The sequence below is a fragment of the Siniperca chuatsi genome, linkage group LG17 (assembly GCF_020085105.1).
Source record: "Siniperca chuatsi isolate FFG_IHB_CAS linkage group LG17, ASM2008510v1, whole genome shotgun sequence".
NCBI lineage: Eukaryota > Metazoa > Chordata > Actinopteri > Centrarchiformes > Sinipercidae > Siniperca > Siniperca chuatsi.
The window spans coordinates 9921120-9939448 of NC_058058.1; the positions used below are offsets into that span (position 1 = coordinate 9921120).

General features: G+C 40.1%; 1 protein-coding gene across 6 annotated transcripts in view; it reads left to right on the forward strand.

Moving 5' to 3' along the window:
• The window catches only part of LOC122864802 (oxysterol-binding protein-related protein 10), a 97672-nt gene that overhangs the window by 18497 nt on the left and 60846 nt on the right, over positions 1 to 18329 (forward strand). For 5 of the 6 annotated variants that reach the window (XM_044172485.1, XM_044172482.1, XM_044172480.1 and 2 more), the window contains exons 2-3: positions 6362 to 6537; positions 17941 to 18020. In XM_044172485.1, coding sequence (XP_044028420.1) covers positions 6362 to 6537; positions 17941 to 18020 — 256 coding nt within the window. Of the gene's footprint in view, positions 1 to 5470; positions 5625 to 6361; positions 6538 to 17940; positions 18021 to 18329 lie in introns of those variants that run through there. The other variant, XM_044172484.1, reaches the window with a different exon arrangement.

Below are 18329 nucleotides of genomic sequence, written 5' to 3' on the forward strand. Positions count from 1 at the left end.
TGACAACTGTCACAGCTAGCAGGTGAGCCATACTGACTCGATAAACTGATATCTCACACCTGTGTTTCTTTAAGTTTGTTTTGGAGTTTTTCTTCCTCCTAGTGGTTAAAAATCATTTAATGCAGCTGTAGGATTCTCCCATGATAGTATGTAATAATAAAATGTTGGTTTTACGTAACCCCTTTGACGCTACAAGGTTACACGTTGTATTACCTAACAAGTAGAACTCACATTTCCTGCCAATAACCAGGATGATTTATGGCCTTCCTGCTGGTCTGACGTTCCTCTGAGCATTTTTGAGAATGAACTGCCAAAAGAGCAGGGAGGAGATGCAAATTCTGCTGACAAGCTATTTCCTGCGGCATCAGCGTTAATGCCATTAGGAAATGGCTGTGTTTCTGTTGATGTGGATAAATGTGCTTGACTAATCTCTTTTTACAGTATTAATATTGTTCTGGTGGCAATTTATTTGAATAATAACAAAAAAAAATGGACCATATCCGAAAGCTCTTTGTTGTTACAGATGTCTATTCTTGAGTGGATGAGTGATTACATTTTCAGAGCTGTAGTGAGTTTTTGATGAAAAATCAGAAAAGCCACTGAAGTTAAATTTTGTTTTTTCCATGCCTGAAAGCAATAAACTAGTTAAGGGTTTAAAGTTATGATATACTTCACTAGACAATTTTTATTTGTATTGGTATTTTCAAGCTTAATAGTGGGTTACCACGGGCAACATAATACTTGTACAGTAACAGAGTCTTTCAATTTATATGTAATCAGTTACATCTTATAAGCACATGTAGTGCATTTGTCCAGTATTTTACATATTGTTCTTATTGTCGTCTTAAGATAAAGGTCAGTTTCTCCATAAAGTTTATTTCATTGACAATTGCAGTCCAGTCATCCTCTGGTTGAGGGTTTTCCTGCAGCTGCTGTGTTGCAAGCAGCCAAAAGCATTTTAAATATTCATCCTGTGACATAGGTTAATCTGGGATTTTACCCAGGAAAACTGTGACAATATTTCCATTATCTCTTTGGTGATACTGTATCTTGCCAATATGAAAAAAATTAAAGGACAAGTTCAGAAAATATGAAAATTTACAGCCACACTTTTGTCCCTAATAATCTCTTTGTATAAAGTTACATTTTGGAGAGACAAAATATCATATTATGTTCTTCCAACAGAGCTCTTGCCAGGACTTTACGTTCTCTGGCTTTCCCATATTTTATTCCAGTCTTCCCCAGTTATCTCCAGACCTGATTTTTGTCTTCCATTTCATTTTAGTAGCTCTAGGGAAGGCAAGGTCTGTCGGTCGGTCCGCTACTTTGGTCTAGACTGTAATATGTCAACAACTACTGGATGGATTGCCATGACATACAGACACTCATGGTTCCCAAAGATTGGAATGTAATGATATTGGTGATCCCTGCATAACATTAGCATGTTAGCAATCTCATTGTGAGCATGTTAGCATGTAGATGTTAAGCATTTAGCTCAAAACACCACTGTGCCCAAGTACAGCCTCAGAGAGCTGCTAGCATGACTGTAAACTCTTTTTGAAGTTTTGTATTCTGTTGTATTATCATATTAGATGTTTTTTGGGGTTTAATCTTATGCAGCAGTGAGTATGTTGACCAAAGTCTGTTCACTAACCTCTTCTTGTTTCACTAGACACTTTTAAAGCAATAAAAACCCAAACAACAACGTCTCAGTGATATCTACAGCCTGCCATTTAGATATTTCGCATTTTTAACAGGAATAAATATTCACTATGAATTCGTTTGGAAAAGCTGTGGCTTTCCAAACGTCATCTGGCCCAGCCGTCTGCAGCCTCATGCTTCCAAAGGTGAAAAGTTCACTATGAAACCAGAGAGTCTGCGGCCTCGCAGGTCGGGCGTTATCAGCACTGCTATAACACGAGAGGCTGAATGTAAAGCCCAAGGTTTTGTTATCCAGCTCCATCCATCATGTTAAAGGTCTGCATTGTGGTTTAGCTGCAAAGACAAGACTGCCTGGAGGGGTCAACGGTAAAAGCCTCCACTCTGCTGACTGAACAGGGGATAAGACTTCATGTACAGTACAGTATGTGCGTGTGAGAGAAAAAGAGATGGCTCGATAGAAACTGACGCAGGCAGATTGTTCCCTGGTTGGCTGTGGTCGACATAAATCACCAGCTCTCCTGATGGAAGGGAGCAAGACCGTGAGTGGGGATCAATTTTCAGAGAGCAATATTCACTGCATCCTCTCTGGGGAACTCTAGAGGGTTCATGGGAAAATGCCTGATGTTTAGGATGCAGTAACAGAGTTCTTTGCCCTCTCATTGTTTGCATATTTGAAGACATTCATGATGTCATTTTTTATTATAATTAACAAACGTTTGATATTTCTAGTGCTGAAACAATTAGTTGATTAATCATTTAGTAAATCAAACAAAAATTTTGATTTTCGAATAATTTTTGCTTTTATCAAGCAAAAAAATGGTAAACATTTGCTGGCTAAGATGTAAGGATTTGCTGCTTTTCTGTTTTATATAATTGTAGACTGAATATATTTGTGTTTTGCAATGTTGGTTGGACAAAACAAGCAATTTCAAGATATCACCATGTGAATGGCATTTCTCAGTTCTCTGACATTTTATAGACTAAATGATTAATCGAAAACAGGACTACAGCCTTGCTAGCGGCAAAGTGGTGTTTTGAGCTAAAGGCTGACATCAGTATGCTAACATGCTCACAATGACAAAGCTAACATGCTAATGTTTATCAGATATAATGTTTACTATTGTCACCATCTTAGTTTAGCGTGTTAGCATGCTAACATTTGTTAATTAACACTAAACACAGAGTACAGCAGAGGCTGATGTGAATGTCATTAGTTTTAGAGGTATTTGGTCTTAAACCAGAGTGTTGGACAAGTTAAAAATTTGACCTGGTGGTGGCGCTAGATGAAAAGTAAGGGGATCACCAAAGTCATTCAGGTGTATCCTCTTGGCATCATGGATATCTGTACCAAATTGCATGGCAATCCATCCACTAGTCTTTAAGATATTTCAGTCTGGACCAAAGTAGTGGACCGATTGTCAGACCCACATTAGAGCCACACTGCTAGCATGGCTAAAAATTAGGGATGCACTGGTCCAACTTTTACAGAGTACTGATCTGATGCCAGTTCTCTCTCTTTCCCAAATTTAAAGTCTCTATACCTCAGTGCGTGAAAGTGATTGGGATCATTTTCATGTAAAGTAACATTTAGACCAGGCATCGCTGTGGCACTAATAACCGAGCTGGCGGCCTGCCTGACTGAATGAATGTAACTGATAGCGGAAATGTTACACATTTTTATAATGACATTCACAAAGAAACTGTATTAATTGTGGAATAGTCATGTTTGGCTGATACCTGATCCACTTAATAAGGTCAAAATGTTAAACATTTTCTGGTACCAGCTTCTCAAATGTGAGGTTTTGCTGCTTTTCTCTGTTTTCTATCATTATAAATGAATTACATTTGGGTTTTGCACAATTGGTTCTGGCTCTGGGAAATTGTGAATGGCATTTTCTAACAGTTTTTCAGGCAAAACAAGCCATTTGAAGAAATTGTGATGGACATTTTTTACCCTTTTATGCCAGTTTAACTTATATATATTTGGCAGATAAATTACAGGGAGTGCAGAATTATTAGGCAAATGAGTATTTTGACCACATCATCCTCGTTATGCATGTTGTCTTACTCCAAGCTGTATAGGCTGGAAAGCCTACTACCAATTAAGCATATTAGGTGATGTGCATCTCTGTAATGAGAAGGGGTGTGGTCTAATGACATCAACACCCTATATCAGGTGTGCATAATTATTAGGCAACTTCCTTTCCTTTGGCAAAACGGGTCAAAAGAAGGACTTGATAGGCTCAGAAAAGTCAAAAATAGTGAGATATATTGCAGAGGGATGCAGCAGTCTTAAAATAGCCAAACTTCTGAAGCGTGATCATCGAACAATCAAGCGTTTCATTCAAAATAGTCAACAGGGTCGCAAGAAGCGTGTGGAAAAACCAAGGCGCAAAATAACTGCCCGTGAACTGAGAAAAGTCAAGCGTGCAGCTGCCAAGATGCCACTTGCCACCAGTTTGGCCATATTTCAGAGCTGCAACATCACTGGAGTGCCCAAAAGCACAAGGTGTGCAATACTCAGAGACATGGCCAAGGTAAGAAAGGCAGAAAGTCGACCACCACTGAACAAGACACACAAGCTGAAACGTCAAGACTGGGCCAAGAAATATCTCAAGACTGATTTTTCTAAGGTTTTATGGACTGATGAAATGAGAGTGAGTCTTGATGGGCCCGTGGCTGGATTGGTAAAGGGCAGAGAGCTCCAGTCCGACTCAGACGCCAGCAAGGTGGAGGTGGAGTACTGGTTTGGGCTGGTATCATCAAAGATGAGCTTGTGGGGCCTTTTCGGGTTGAGGATGGAGTCAAGCTCAACTCCCAGTCCTACTGCCAGTTTCTGGAAGACACCTTCTTCAAGCAGTGGTACAGGAAGAAGTCTGCATCCTTCAAGAAAAACATGATTTTCATGCAGGACAATGCTCCATCACACGCGCGTCCAAGTACTCCACAGCGTGGCTGGCAAGAAAGGGTATAAAAGAAGAAAATCTAATGATATGGCCTCCTTGTTCACCTGATCTGAACCCCATTGAGAACCTGTGGTCCATCATCAAATGTGCGATTTACAAGGAGGGAAAACAGTACACCTCTCTGAACAGTGTCTGGGAGGCTGTGGTTGCTGCTGCACGCAATGTTGATGGTGAACAGATCAAAACACTGACAGAATCCATGGATGGCAGGCTTTTGAGTGTCCTTGCAAAGAAAGGTGGCTATATTGGTCACTGATTTGTTTTTGTTTGGTTTTTGAATGTCAGAAATGTATATTTGTGAATGTTGAGATGTTGGTTTCACTGGTAAAAATAAATAATTGAAATGGGTATAAATTTGTTTTTTGTTAAGTTGCCTAATAATTATGCACAGTAATAGTCACCTGCACACACAGATATCCCCCTAAAATAGCTAAAACTAAAAAGTACTTCCAAAAATATTCAGCTTTGATATTGAGTTTTTTTGTGTTCATTGAGAACATGGTTGTTGTTCAATAATAAAATTAATCCTCAAGAATACAACTTGCCTAATAATTCTGCACTCCCTGTAATAATGAAAGTATACAGTATGTCTGGCTATATACAAACAAGTGTTGATGTGGTAGTGTGTGAAACTACAGCATGAGGGCAGATTGAAGTGGACCGTTGCTGTCCTTTTGAAATCTGTGAGATGCTTAAAAAAATCACCTGGGAAGTACTGTGGAGTGGACAGATGACACCTCGCAATCTCTTCAATCGTCACATACAATCATGATGTGGCAATGGTAATAAGCACCAGCTGTGTCTGTGCTGATTGCAATGCTGCTCGGCAAAGGCCTGATCAATACTGCGGCTTCTGTAATCGCGAGTGGAAAAAGAAACATCGATTGAGAACACGGCTTCTTGGGGAAAAGAGGGCGATACAGGGCCATGCTGAACCAGAAGACAGGACAAAGACAACTGCTGTTACCTCAGGCCACTGTACACAAACATGGAAAGGTCAGCCAAAGCCACCCAGTGCCACTATGGCCTGTGTTTAACTGCAGAACAAGAACAAAGCATAAAGCGGAGCAGACAGGACAGTTTCTTTTAATGTCATAAATAATCTTTTCTGGCCACAGGAAATGAAATGTGTCTGCTTCTCTGTGTCTTAGGTTATGTGTCTGGTTGGCTTTGAATCTTCCAGCCAGCGATGAGCGAGGTTGAGATTCAATTACTGGGTGATTGATTGTGATTCATTAAACACAAAGGGAAAAACGTGGGGTTTAATTTCCACGCCTCGAGCTGTGGGCTCTGCTAGTGATGACCAATAATGATCACTAATTGCTACCTTGAGTAATCTGGAATCTAGCTGCTTGATGTTGGCGAAAGCAGCAGCCTTAATGTGCACGGTGGGGTATTTTTAACAAAACGAGAGCTGTGGTAAATAATATCCTGTAGGCGTTGTTGCATGCAAGGGTGTTGTGTGTTTTTTACAGCAGCTCTCTTTTGCCTCATCTCACACTCATTCATAGCCTTCCTCCTTGCTTTCTTACTCTCTCCCAGATCATGAAAAGTTTGTGCAACAGGAAGATAAAAAAAAGTTTTACCAGTAAATAAGCTGCGATAATGAGAGCATAAAACAAAATGATGATAACATTAACGGTGCTTCTTCTATTTCCCTCTCCACCTTCTTTCTCTCTGGCCCATTACTTTTTTAAATTCCCTCTCTCTGTCTTTGTTTTCCTCCCATGCAGGTACTTTGTGTTAGATCCAGAAGTGGGACAGCTGCACTACTTTGTCAACGAGCAGGGAAAGAGCCAGAAGCCCCGTGGGTCCCTGCCCCTGATCGGTGCCTCGGTAACCCCGAGCGACGAGGCTCCGCACATGTTCATTGTAAACTCTGTCAATGGAGAGCTGTACAAACTCAGAGGTATGACCTCATGCCGGCCTCAGGCTGCCCGTATATGGCAAAGTACAAACACTGAGTGGAGTGTGTGTGTGTTTTATGTTGGAGTCACTTGGACTGCAGTGTACATACTGGGTTGTTATGAATGAACTTTTTCCATCCAGTATTTGTGAATGTACTGGACAGCTGGTTATGGAAAGCACCTGATAGAATTAAAGTAGTGCAGTGTTTTACTAAAACTACTCTAATCAATATTTTTAGATGAGCAATGTATCAAATATATGTGTAATATGAAAGGTGTCACTCGTAGTGACAATCCCACAAGGAATTATTACCGACTCTGCGGTTTCCCTCTGCTCTGAGCATTGTTAGTGTATTTCAGCTCATTGTTTTGATTTAACAGCTCGCAACTTTACTGTTTCGATTCACTCTCGCTGCTCTCATTAACCTTGATTCCAGTCGCAGCAGGCAGCTGTTTTCAGCTCTGATAAACCCACTATACACTACCTGCTCAGCACCAAACGGCAGACAGACAAAGTTAGCGACTAGCTGGTGAACATAGCGGAGTATTTAGCAACTAAAGAGCCAAATATTTCCCCCAGGAGTTGGTAGAGACCAAAAACAGAGATAAAAGGAGGAGAGTGAGTATTGGACTTACATTCATCAAGTGACCAGAAACACGACAATGAACGATAATGTTGCCTCGTAACTACTGGATGTGTAAAAATGCAACTGTTTGCTAACAAGTTTGCTGTGTCAACTTTATAAGGTGATAATAAGTCAATGTTGTGTTTACTGCTTGTTTCGCTGCTGTAAGTGGTCAAAAGAATGTATTAATTCAGGTTTAAAGCTGTAGGTAGATTTAACTGCACTAGATACTGTTCTCTTCTGACCAGATAAGATTCTGCTGTTCTGCTGTTGCCTTCAAAATCTAACTCTTCCTTTTGTATGCATTGAGCGATTTGATTGCACTTCTCATATTTGATATTACATTTTCACATTGATGATAAACAAACAAGCTAAACTAACTTTTGGTAAAGTGTTTTTTTTTTTTTTTTACTTTAATATGTGCTACAACGAACAGAAAAGTAATCAACAATTTTGATAAGTAACTGACCATTTAGGTAATTTATCAAGCAAATATAATTTCAGCTTCTCAATTGTGAGGATTTACTGCTTTTATCTGTTTTATATGATTATAAATTGAAGAACTTGGGCTGTGGGCTATGATGTGCATTTTATAGACCAAATGTTTAATCAGTTAATCAGAATTTTATTCAATTCACCTTTATTGTCATTATACTTGCGTATAATGGAACAGTCTCTTCATTCCAAGACAGTGCAACTTTCTAGAAATAATATGAATATTATTACAGCAAATAATTGGCTGTTGTTCAAATAATCATCTATGATCTATAATTAATATAATGGCAGCCCTAACTTCAATACAAACATAATACCTTTTATAAAGTGCTTACATTGTCAAGACTTTGTAAGTATCCAATGTGGAAGTTTATATTAATTACTTGATTTTTCTGCATTTCTATTGTCCAAAGAATTCAAAAAGCACCTTCCACATCCGTGTATAGTTCTTTAAAAACATTGTATACTTGAGTAGAAAATTCAGCTCAGGAGATGTGTTTGGCCAAAGCATTAAGCAAATCTAGACCAAAGTGAAATATCACTTTAAGACCCAGTGCCAGACAAAGAGCCTGTAGCTGGTCACTGTGTTGAAGGCCTTTGATTTCAGTGACCTGTATCCACCGAAGCGAGAGAGACTCCTTTTTACTGTTGCTCCACTTGAGCTGCTGGAATGTCCCCTTACACTCTCGAGGGGGAGGATATCAGAATAACTTGGCCTATATTCCCTCAATAACTCAGTGATCCATGCATATTGAGCTAAGAGGAAATAATGATCCCACAGAGAAGAAGTTGGGCTGAGTAGCTCACAGGCACAAGTATTTCCATTTCCAACGCCTCAGTGAGAGTCAAGAATTATCAAGAAAGTCATTGAGAGAGAGACAAAAGCAATCTTTTGATACAGCTCAGCCAAACAAACCACAAGGCCTGTTTTGCGTTTTTAACTGGTGCCAAGACCCCCAACTACCCCAACAACAAAAAACAAAATATTCTTACTCTGAAAGTAATTGCAGTTGAACAGTAGCATTTGTACTCATGAACTTCAATTTGCTCAAACAGCAGGGTACAAAGTGGCTCGCATGTACGTCCTCAACAGTCTGATTAAGATTAGCCGGTATGCTTCAGATCTGGTATCAGTTATCATGGGATTCCCAGAAAGCCTACCCTGGGGGTGAAAAAGGGTAACTTCAAGGTACAGTCAGGAGTCCTTTGTAAACTGGTTATCATCTCACCGATGGTCTGTGTCCAAAGCTTTAAATGCCACCTTTATCCTCATGTTGATACCTTTTCACAAGAGGGTTTTTAACAAATTTCCTTGTTGCTAACTGGTGTATGAAGATATTGCATACACAGAATCTGTAGCTATTGCAGAGGCTACTTTGGGGCAAAGGAGTAATTTCCGGGGGGGGGGGGTTCAGTTTGATTCACTAAAAGATCACTGAAGCATGTCCTCTTACTGTTCAACCGTCAAAATCCAGATGGGAGAAGCTCTGAGTTGATCAAAATGGTAAAAAGACCATCTGAGTCGCATTCAGTTATACAGTGCACTCACAGCCATCTTCAGCCGCCGCTGGATCGCAACCACCTCCTTCCCTGGTTGGATTGCAGCAGCAGCCATCTCCAGCCTCTGCTGGATCGCAGCCGCCTCCTGCTCTGATTGGATCGCCGCACACCCCTGAACTCTCTGCTGGGCCGCCACAACCAACTCCTGCTCCGGTTGGGCCGCCACGGCACTAGCAGTACCCCCCTTCGGTCACTGCTGGATCACAGCAGCAGCAGCAATCACTCCAGGTTCCCTGGCATCAGTGGTTCCGCCGGCTCCTCTAGCAGTCTCCTCGTTGCTGGCTTCCTGTCCTGCTGCCCTGTCGCCGGGCCCCGATCTGGTTCTCCGGCCACACCGCTGTCCTCCAGAAGAGATCCGCCTTCGGCGCTAGCCTCCAGAAGGGTCCCGTCTTTGCCGCTGGCCTCCAGTGACCTTTGGCCTGCACTGCCGACATTCTGCCAGGCCTCCAGATGGTTTTGGTCTTCGATGCGGACCTCATGAGTTGCTCTGCTTACATGTCCAGCCCCTGGGCTGTCCGCCTGAGATCTACCGTTTGGCCCTCGAAGAACAAAATGTGTCTGCTCTCCATAAGCAACAGGAACAATTTTGTTTAGTAGATTTGTACCCTAGTACTTTTATTTCTAAAGGCAAAATAACAGGAGAAACTCCACTTAGTGCCTTTATATTACATACATAGTCTTTTAGGGTGCTGCTATTCAAGAACAAAAATCCATTAAATTCACAAATAATTAGTGCATTTTTCATTTTATCAAGTCAATAGCAACAGTTCACTTACACACATGGACGTATCAGGCCTTCTACGTAGTGTTTGTGTACTTTTCCTTTTAATGGGGTAAAATACAAGTAAAGTAACACCTATTCTGCTTAAATATGACATTCAAGCCCCCTTCGCTGTACTGCAGAGAAGATTAAAATGATCAGCGGAACAAATGTGAGGTGCAGCAGTCAGAATCATGAGTTAATAAAAGCTATTAAAAACCAGTTAAACCTGAAATTACAACAAATTTTCTCTTAGAATATAATATAGTGTTACTGATGTAGTAGGAATGATTACGGGGATAAAACTTCATTGTGTCATTTTGATGAGGAAATGCTGTTTGCTATAATTGTTTGGCTGCTACTTTAACCTCTCTAGTCCCTGTCAGCCTGTCCATTTTCTTGAAATATATGTTTAAAGTGCCCCGCTCATAATATCTCCCAGCACTTTAATCAAGTCGAACTGCTGTACCGAGCATTAATCCTCAGGCTTACTATTATCTTAACCAATAACATCTTTCACAATGCTGTAATTGAAATGGGTGTAATTAGGCGATGATGGTGGTGCTATGATTGACTGGGAATAAGGTTTTCTCTCTCTCTGACTCAGTAGTGTTCGGATATTGTTCATCCGTTTCTGTGGGATGGATATTGACATTTAAATTTGACACACAGACCAGGACGGGTGTCTATTTTAAATGGGCAGACGGACCTGCTTCTCATTTTGTTGTTAGTCCCCTCGGTTTCCAGCGTAAACCTTGCACATTCATCAAATGAATAGAGCTGTCAGCATGCCACCTCCAAGACTGCAGCTCTTGTGACACAATTCAGCTTTGAAATTTTCATCAATATCATAGTATTCTCCCTGAATGAGAACAGCGCATCCTGCTCTAAGCTAAGTTGTGTGTATATCTGCGTCACCATATGAACAGGTGCATATTAGCATAGCCACACATAGGCTGCTCTGCTCAATAAAGACTACTAATTATCTTTAATCACAGCAAGGCTTGTGCACATCACAGAGAAAAATATCCAATTTAGGCGCTTGCTCACTCTCCGGGTTAAGTGGCCCCTTTAGAGTGAGTGATTTCTGTGGACGATGACAACAAGAAATAAGTGGGAAGGTTGTTACTTGGTATTTTTGCAGAAAGACAGCTTGGCCCAGGTGTTTCTGTGTGAATACTCTGTTCTTGCCGGAGAGGCGAGCAGCCACTCCCAGTGGGAGAGCATGTCTTGAATGCTGCACTTGTCAAGAGTTTCTGTGAACGTTTCATTTTCTCAGAGTTGCCTCTTCACTTAAAGAGGTCTTTTATAAGTGTTCTCATGACTGTGGCAGATGTCGGCGGTGCGAGTGACTGACAAGTGCAAATTGAATTCTCCATACGTTGGAATAACTTCCATCATCATGCCAAAAAACACTTAACAGTTCCTTATAAATCTAATGAAGCTATCCATCCTCGTTATTCAGTCACTAATAGGGACAGTGCTTCATTTATTTCCAAATGTAAAGCTTTTCTTTGGATGAATATCAGGAGTAAAATACTGAAAATACTTAGATTAAAATGTCTGACAACCAGAGTGGAATTTAATTTAGGCTTCTTTTAAAAAAAAAAAAAAAAAAATCATAGGATAACACACTTTCACATAGACCCTTCTCAAAAGTTCAAACCCTGCCTACTTTCACACCTCCACACATTTGCCCTTTTGCTGCATAAAACAGCTGTGATTGTTGGATTGTCTGTTTCGGAAAGTTGTCAGATGTTGCCTTCCCCCATTCTGCTGTCAGAAAAAGGGTTTCAGATGCTGTTAGACTATCTGACAAGCATTTCTTTGAAGCGTGCTGAGGCCTTTACTCTTCTTTGTTCCCTCATGTTTCCTCCCTTCCACACAAAAGGTTAGACAATCCAGTGTGCTGCTCCAGTCACTTAATCCATGCTGAATGCAATGTGCCGAGTGACGGTGAATAGAAACTGTATATCACAAGTTATTCTGTTTCAACTGTACTGCATGATTCGGAGGTGAGCAGTTTGTGAAAATATGCATTTTATTTTTGTTTCAAACATGAGAGTTAAAACATTTTGTTTCTTAGTGGGAATGTCTAGGATTTCCACAACATTTTAAGTTGTGAGGGTTGTTAAGTTCGGACTTTCACTGTTCTGGCTCATTGAACAGAAACGATCAAGGGAGTCAAATGCAGAGGTTTGGATTTAAGGGTGTAGGTTTAGTTTGAGATGTGGGGAGGAGGGGCACAATGTTGTTGGAGGTAAAATTGTGCATGTAAACCAAATCACTAATAGTCATGGTTAATAAGTTATGTATGTATGTATATGTAGAAAGAGAAGGTCTTGAAAAACGGTCCAGAGTTTTGCGTGCCATTTGATACAGGACTTTAGTGCAGTTAGTTACCTTACAACTGATCAAACAGTGTTACAAAATCAAGCCCACCCTTAAACAAAGATTTCTTCACCCTGGTTCTGGCGGGACTTTTTTCAACTCTGAGTAGTGTCTGCAGGCTCCACCAAGAGCCTAGCACAGCCTGTATGTTACCTGAGAAGCGAAACCCAGGGCAAAGAAATTCAGAAATCACTCGCTACTGCTGTAAAGCTAAATTGCTTGCTAAATTGAACCAAAGGGGGACAAAACTATGAAAGTGAGGGGGACATGTCCTCCCCCATTCGCTGTGGAAGTTATACCCTTGAACGGGTGTACAAGGGTATAACGGGTGTATTAAAGGATAGGTTCACATTTATTTCTAGTCTATCTTAAAACAAAACACATGTGCCTATATGTATATTAAAACAATTTTTGGTCACTGTAATTGTTCCTCCTGTTCAAGCTTCCGCAGACTGAGTCAAATCAATTATTTCCAAGTCTTTTTATTGTGAAGTTCCCTCTTTGTGTTTTCACAGACATGGTTTCCTCACTGAGCTGCAATGGAGGAATAATAAAACAAAGAGGAACTTTATAAAATACCCACTTGCTTCTTCTAACTCTGACTGCTGAAGCTTCATATTAGCTTTGGGATCTATTCACTGCCAGTATGGACAGGAGGAATGTTTACAGCGACCAGAAGCCGTTTCAGTGGGTATGTGTGCAGAGTTTTCATATAGACTTGAAAAAATGTGAACTTATCCTTTAACAGCAAAATTACAAAACAGAAAGTCCAACAAGAATAAAGGGGCAGAGTTTTCAAATTGGAAAATCTTCTACAAAAGCATAAAAAGGGAACCCTGACTAAACATTCAATTCAATTGTCTTTTTTTTCTTAATTAACACATACGACTGAATTTGATGAATACCATTCTTAAGTTGGTCTGACCATTACTGTAAAATTTTGAGATTGTCCTCCCAAAAAAACATCAGTCATTTCAGCCAGTGCCCCAAAACGACATATGTTTATGTTCAAGTGACAAAGCCTTGTAGTGGCTGTAGTAGTTATGATAGGAGCAAAGGAGGAAGTCAGGTGACGTTATTATAGAGCGACAAACTCTGCATAGGGACGTGGCCGTGGTGGATGGTTGGGTCGACAAAACATTGGACTTTAACGCGGGAGATCGATGTTCGTTAACCAAACCTTAACCATAGTGTTGTCACATCATAAAACAGATTTATTTTTCAACAGTGATTTATAAATATTTTGGAAGGTACAGACAAACAATGTCGTCCTGCCGATAGGGTTGTCAGATCAGAAAATGCTACTATGTTTTGTTCTAGAGACAAACAACGTATTTTATCATTTAATTTGTACAATATTACAACATTAATTGAGCTTTATGTATCACTGAAAAGATTGACAGCTGACAAAATTCAAAATGTCAGCACAACTATGAGCTTAGCAGAAGCTAGTAGTGATTTGGTGTTACCTGTCACGTACCTTCCCATTTATTACTGAGAAAGATCTTTGTTTTGGTATGTTTTAGGTGAGTTTGATTGAGTTTGAAGACAATTTTACTTGACAATGCAGGTTTGAGTGAAGCTTTTTTGAGTTACTTTGTTTATTAAAGTAGAAAATATTAAAGTAGAAAGAAGCACATAAGCACCAGGTGCAGTAGTTTTCATAACAATCTGAAATCGGGTGCAATCATCTGCCATCTTTAAATCTTTTGTTCCTCTTTTCTTTTCTGACCTACAGCCTAAACTCAGCATTATCAGACCCATCAAAGACATTGTTCTCTAATAGCTGGTCAGTGAAATGGGATCAGAAAGATATTATTTTCCAGTCTGACCTGGAGCGGGTCAGCACAAGCAGGCAGTCAGCGACTCCTTCAACTGGAAGGGCTGCAGCTCGCTGTGTTAGTCAGCAAGTCTGGGCTTCAACTGGCTATTTGTGTTTAGATAACAGGGTGTATTGTGTCTCTGCCAAGGGGAAAACCACAAGCATGCAGAGAGTATCAAGCTGCTTCCTGTGCTGCTCGCAAATTGGCCAAATTGCTGATGTTTCTCGAAAACTGAATGTTCAGTTTCGCATAGAGGAGAAAAGGTTCAGATGTGACACCAGGCCTTAGGACATCATTCAGAAGGTAATGGGATCAAATGGCCGGCAAGCCGGCAAGTTGAATAATGATTTGGCTACAAATGAGATCACTGGCATCCAGCAGGTCGTCCTCACTGATGCCTCAGTCATATGCTGCCTTCGTGGCCGTTTGTCCAAATTTTTGCAGTTTTCTTTACGTCCCAGCTTAAAGCAGTCACTACCTAAATAAAAAAACTCATTCATTCCACCTTAAAACCTGCTCTGTAATGGTTATACTGGTTCCCTGGTCATTTTATGGACTCTACAATCTGCATTTAAAGGAATGGTTCGATGTTTTGGGAAATTTGCTTATTGGCTTTATTGCAGAGAGTTAGATGAGAAGATACCACTCTCTCGTGTATGTAAATATGAAGCTACAGCCAGTAGCCGGTTAGCTTAGCTTAGCACAAAGACTGGAAACAGGGCGAAAGAGATAGCTTGTTGTGATTACACTTTGATTTTTCAGATAGCCATTGTGCTTACCAAATCTTGAACTATTCCTTTAATGTTTTTAATGTACATCTATCTGTTCTCAGTTTCTTCTGCCCTTTGGAACAAATTAAGCCTTAAGCTTGGGTTAAACTTACTTGAAACTATGTCATGAAACTACACAGGCTGTTGGCTAGAGAGGCTGCCCCGTAAAAAAGAAATAAAACCACACTTGAAACACATTTTGCTGTGTTGGTTCACACCGGTTGAACCTGATCTTATGATGTTGGAGCTAAAAATATTTACAGGAAGAGATATGAATTGTGTATTTACAGCTACCAGTACTTGTTATTTTGTCCAGACCAGGGCCCTAACTAGGAGCTTAGAAATACTGAGCTTGTGAGTATATTGAAAATATTTGGGTTTTTGACTGTTGGTCAGACAAACTAGACATCTGAAGATTGACATCTTCTTGGGCTCTGGGAAAATTTTTAAACTATTTTTTTCTCAAATCTAAATTAGTTTCAATTGTTTGGATTTTTCGTTTTGTATGTATTAAACTGTTTTATTACATGGCTTTATTGAATATTTGATTCTGATCAATCTACAGAAAGAAGTCCGGGAAATTTAACAATGTTAGCTCATTTGTGACAAAAACGATAGCTTTCAGTTACTCCATCAGAAAACACCATGGAAGATTTTTGTAATATTAATTTTAATATATTTGGTGGGCACAAAACTTTGGATTCATGGTTAATGGCTGAATTGTCCCCAGTAAAGAAAAGAAAAAGAGAAAAAGCGCAGAAAAAGCAAGAGAGGTTAGAAGACACAAAGAGCTGGACGACAGAGGAAATCGACAAAATTGAAGAAGACAGACTTGAAGTAAACACTAAATGGAACACAGTATGGGCTATAGCTAATTGAAAAGGTTAATAGAAAAGAACATGTCAACAGACTTTGACAGTTACGGGGCAGAAAACCTCAATCAGCTTACTCGATTGCCAGTTACATAGCGCTGGGATATGTCGACACTTCTCAAAGTGTGACATAATAAATTGTGCTGCCTTTAAATCCAGCAATGGGATAATTAAAGATCCAGTGTGTAACATTTAGGAAGGAAGCGGGTCCTCTTCTATGGAGTCCGCCATGTTGAACGCCGGAGCGTGCACCCCACGTACAGTCTTTGCCACAGTGGCCTGGGTTCGTGTCCGGCCTGCTGCAGTTCCTGTCAAATATAGGCAAAAGGCCCCAAAAAAATTTTTTTAAAAAACCTTCGCAAAAACGGGAAAGCCAGCGCCCCCACTCCCCCCACCCACCCACCCACCTCAGGTGTTCAGAGGTCCTGTCTCCAAACACAGCGAGTGAACTAGTCCTAATAGTGTGGTTCGATGTACAGCTGCATCTAACAATACGAGGCAGAGAGGGCAATCAAGACTTAACAAGAGACTCTTTTATTTTGAAACAGGATGAGAATGGCAATCAGTACATTTCTCTCACCCACAAGACCAAGAACCACAAAGATGCAAAAGATCTACGTAAAGAATTACAGGGGGTGCATCTTCGCTGAGCCTGACAATCCAAACTGCTCCGTTGCCTGTTTTAAAAGTATTTATCCCTTTGTCCTCCTGACACTAAAGCTTTCCTTCACCCACTAAAAAAAGACCAACAGCTGCTGAACAGACAAGCAGTGTGGTACTCTCGTTAGCCCATGGGGCACAATTTTCTTGTTACCCCAAATCAGCCAGGCAGCCAGGCTTTAAAGGAGATACACCAATCACAGCTTGAGGAGCACAGCTGTCCAACTCCTCTCTCTGAGTGCCTCTCCTAGTTGCCTATTGCTACACACTAACTTAAACGATAAGTGGTTGTGATAATAGCAATATTATTACCAGTTGTAACAGGTTGTGTTTCCAAGTGTGTAAACTGTAAAGCCCCGGCAAGAAGGAAACCTAGAGATCAATGAGGAAATAAAAGTCAACATCATTATTCCCAAAGAAGTCCCATTCACCTTTTCTCACTTCACCATCATTTGAAATGTTCAGTTTAACGTGAAATTTAATGCTAAGTAGGCTAATAATCTTAGGAAGGCTACAGAGTTTACTTTGCTATGGATGCAGTTCCAGCCATAGAATGTAACAGACAATTTTTTTAGCGGAAGCAATACAATCATTTTTAAATCATTAAAATCTTTTTTAAATCAATATTTTGTGTAAAATTATTGATTTCTTTAATAAGTAGCCATATAATGTACAACGAGCTGGTCATTTTTGCGAAATTAACAGGGGAGATGAAGGGGTTAATTTATCATTATCCTGCTTATTACATGGATAATTACTAAAGAAATAAATGATTTAACACCAACTATTGATTTAAAAATTATTTTAAAACGTTTTTTTGCCACTTCTTTCTGTGGATTGATTTTCACCCAACATTAGGGTCAAAATTATCTTTCAAAGCCTTATGGTGGGGGAACAGTGAATTTATTATTCATTTATTTATTTTGTTGGCTAAAAATAGTCAAATCTTGACCATTTTGAGTCTAAATCCGTGCTAAAAATCCCAAATTATTTGAAATCATATCGAGGGCATGACCTCAGTGTCCTCAAAAATTACAGTAATTCAGCATTTGCTCTTTTAACTTTTATTCCTTGTATTGTGGGAATAGCCCTGAAAAGGCATTTATAGTAATTTGATGCTAAAACAGTGACAGTTTATTAAATAATCTTCTTATAAGAAGACTCAAATTTTAAAATTGTCTTGTGATTACTGGCATCTTTTTCTTCCAGCTGATGTTTTAGTGTTCTAATAATTTCAAAGTTCATCATTGAAATGTACAACAATGAAAATTGAATGTTAACCATCAGTGGATGTGGAGACACTTTAAGGCAGATGGTTTTCTTATAACTGCATATTGACCTGACTGTGAACTCGTGTAAGGATTTATTGGTGATTCTCAGTGTCTTGTGTGTAAAGGAAGTTAAGGCTTGTCATTTTATTGATGTATTTTTGTTCTGTGTCCTTGCAGCCTCCGACGCCAAGGAGCAGCAGTTTTGGATCAGTCAGCTCCAAGCGTGTGCCAGACGTCACTCTGACAGCAGTGCCAAGGTAAAACACACACACATACAGAGTAACAGAGTTGTAAACATGACCCTGGCCAAGCTCTTGGCGTATGTTCCTCAGGAAGAGAAGTGAGCGGAAAGCCTTGACATTTCCCCTGAGATTCTTGCTCTCCTGTGTGTCTGTTTAAAAAATGCCAGTTGACAAATACCAGTTACCCATTCATTAAACTTAGGTCAGGTTCATGAGTTCAACAGTTTGCCAGTCTGCGTGCAGGAGCAGGTCCTCCACCAGGTGAAAACCCTCTGTACAGTCCTGAAAAGTCTTCGCCCTTTTACTGAGTCTTAAGGTGACAGA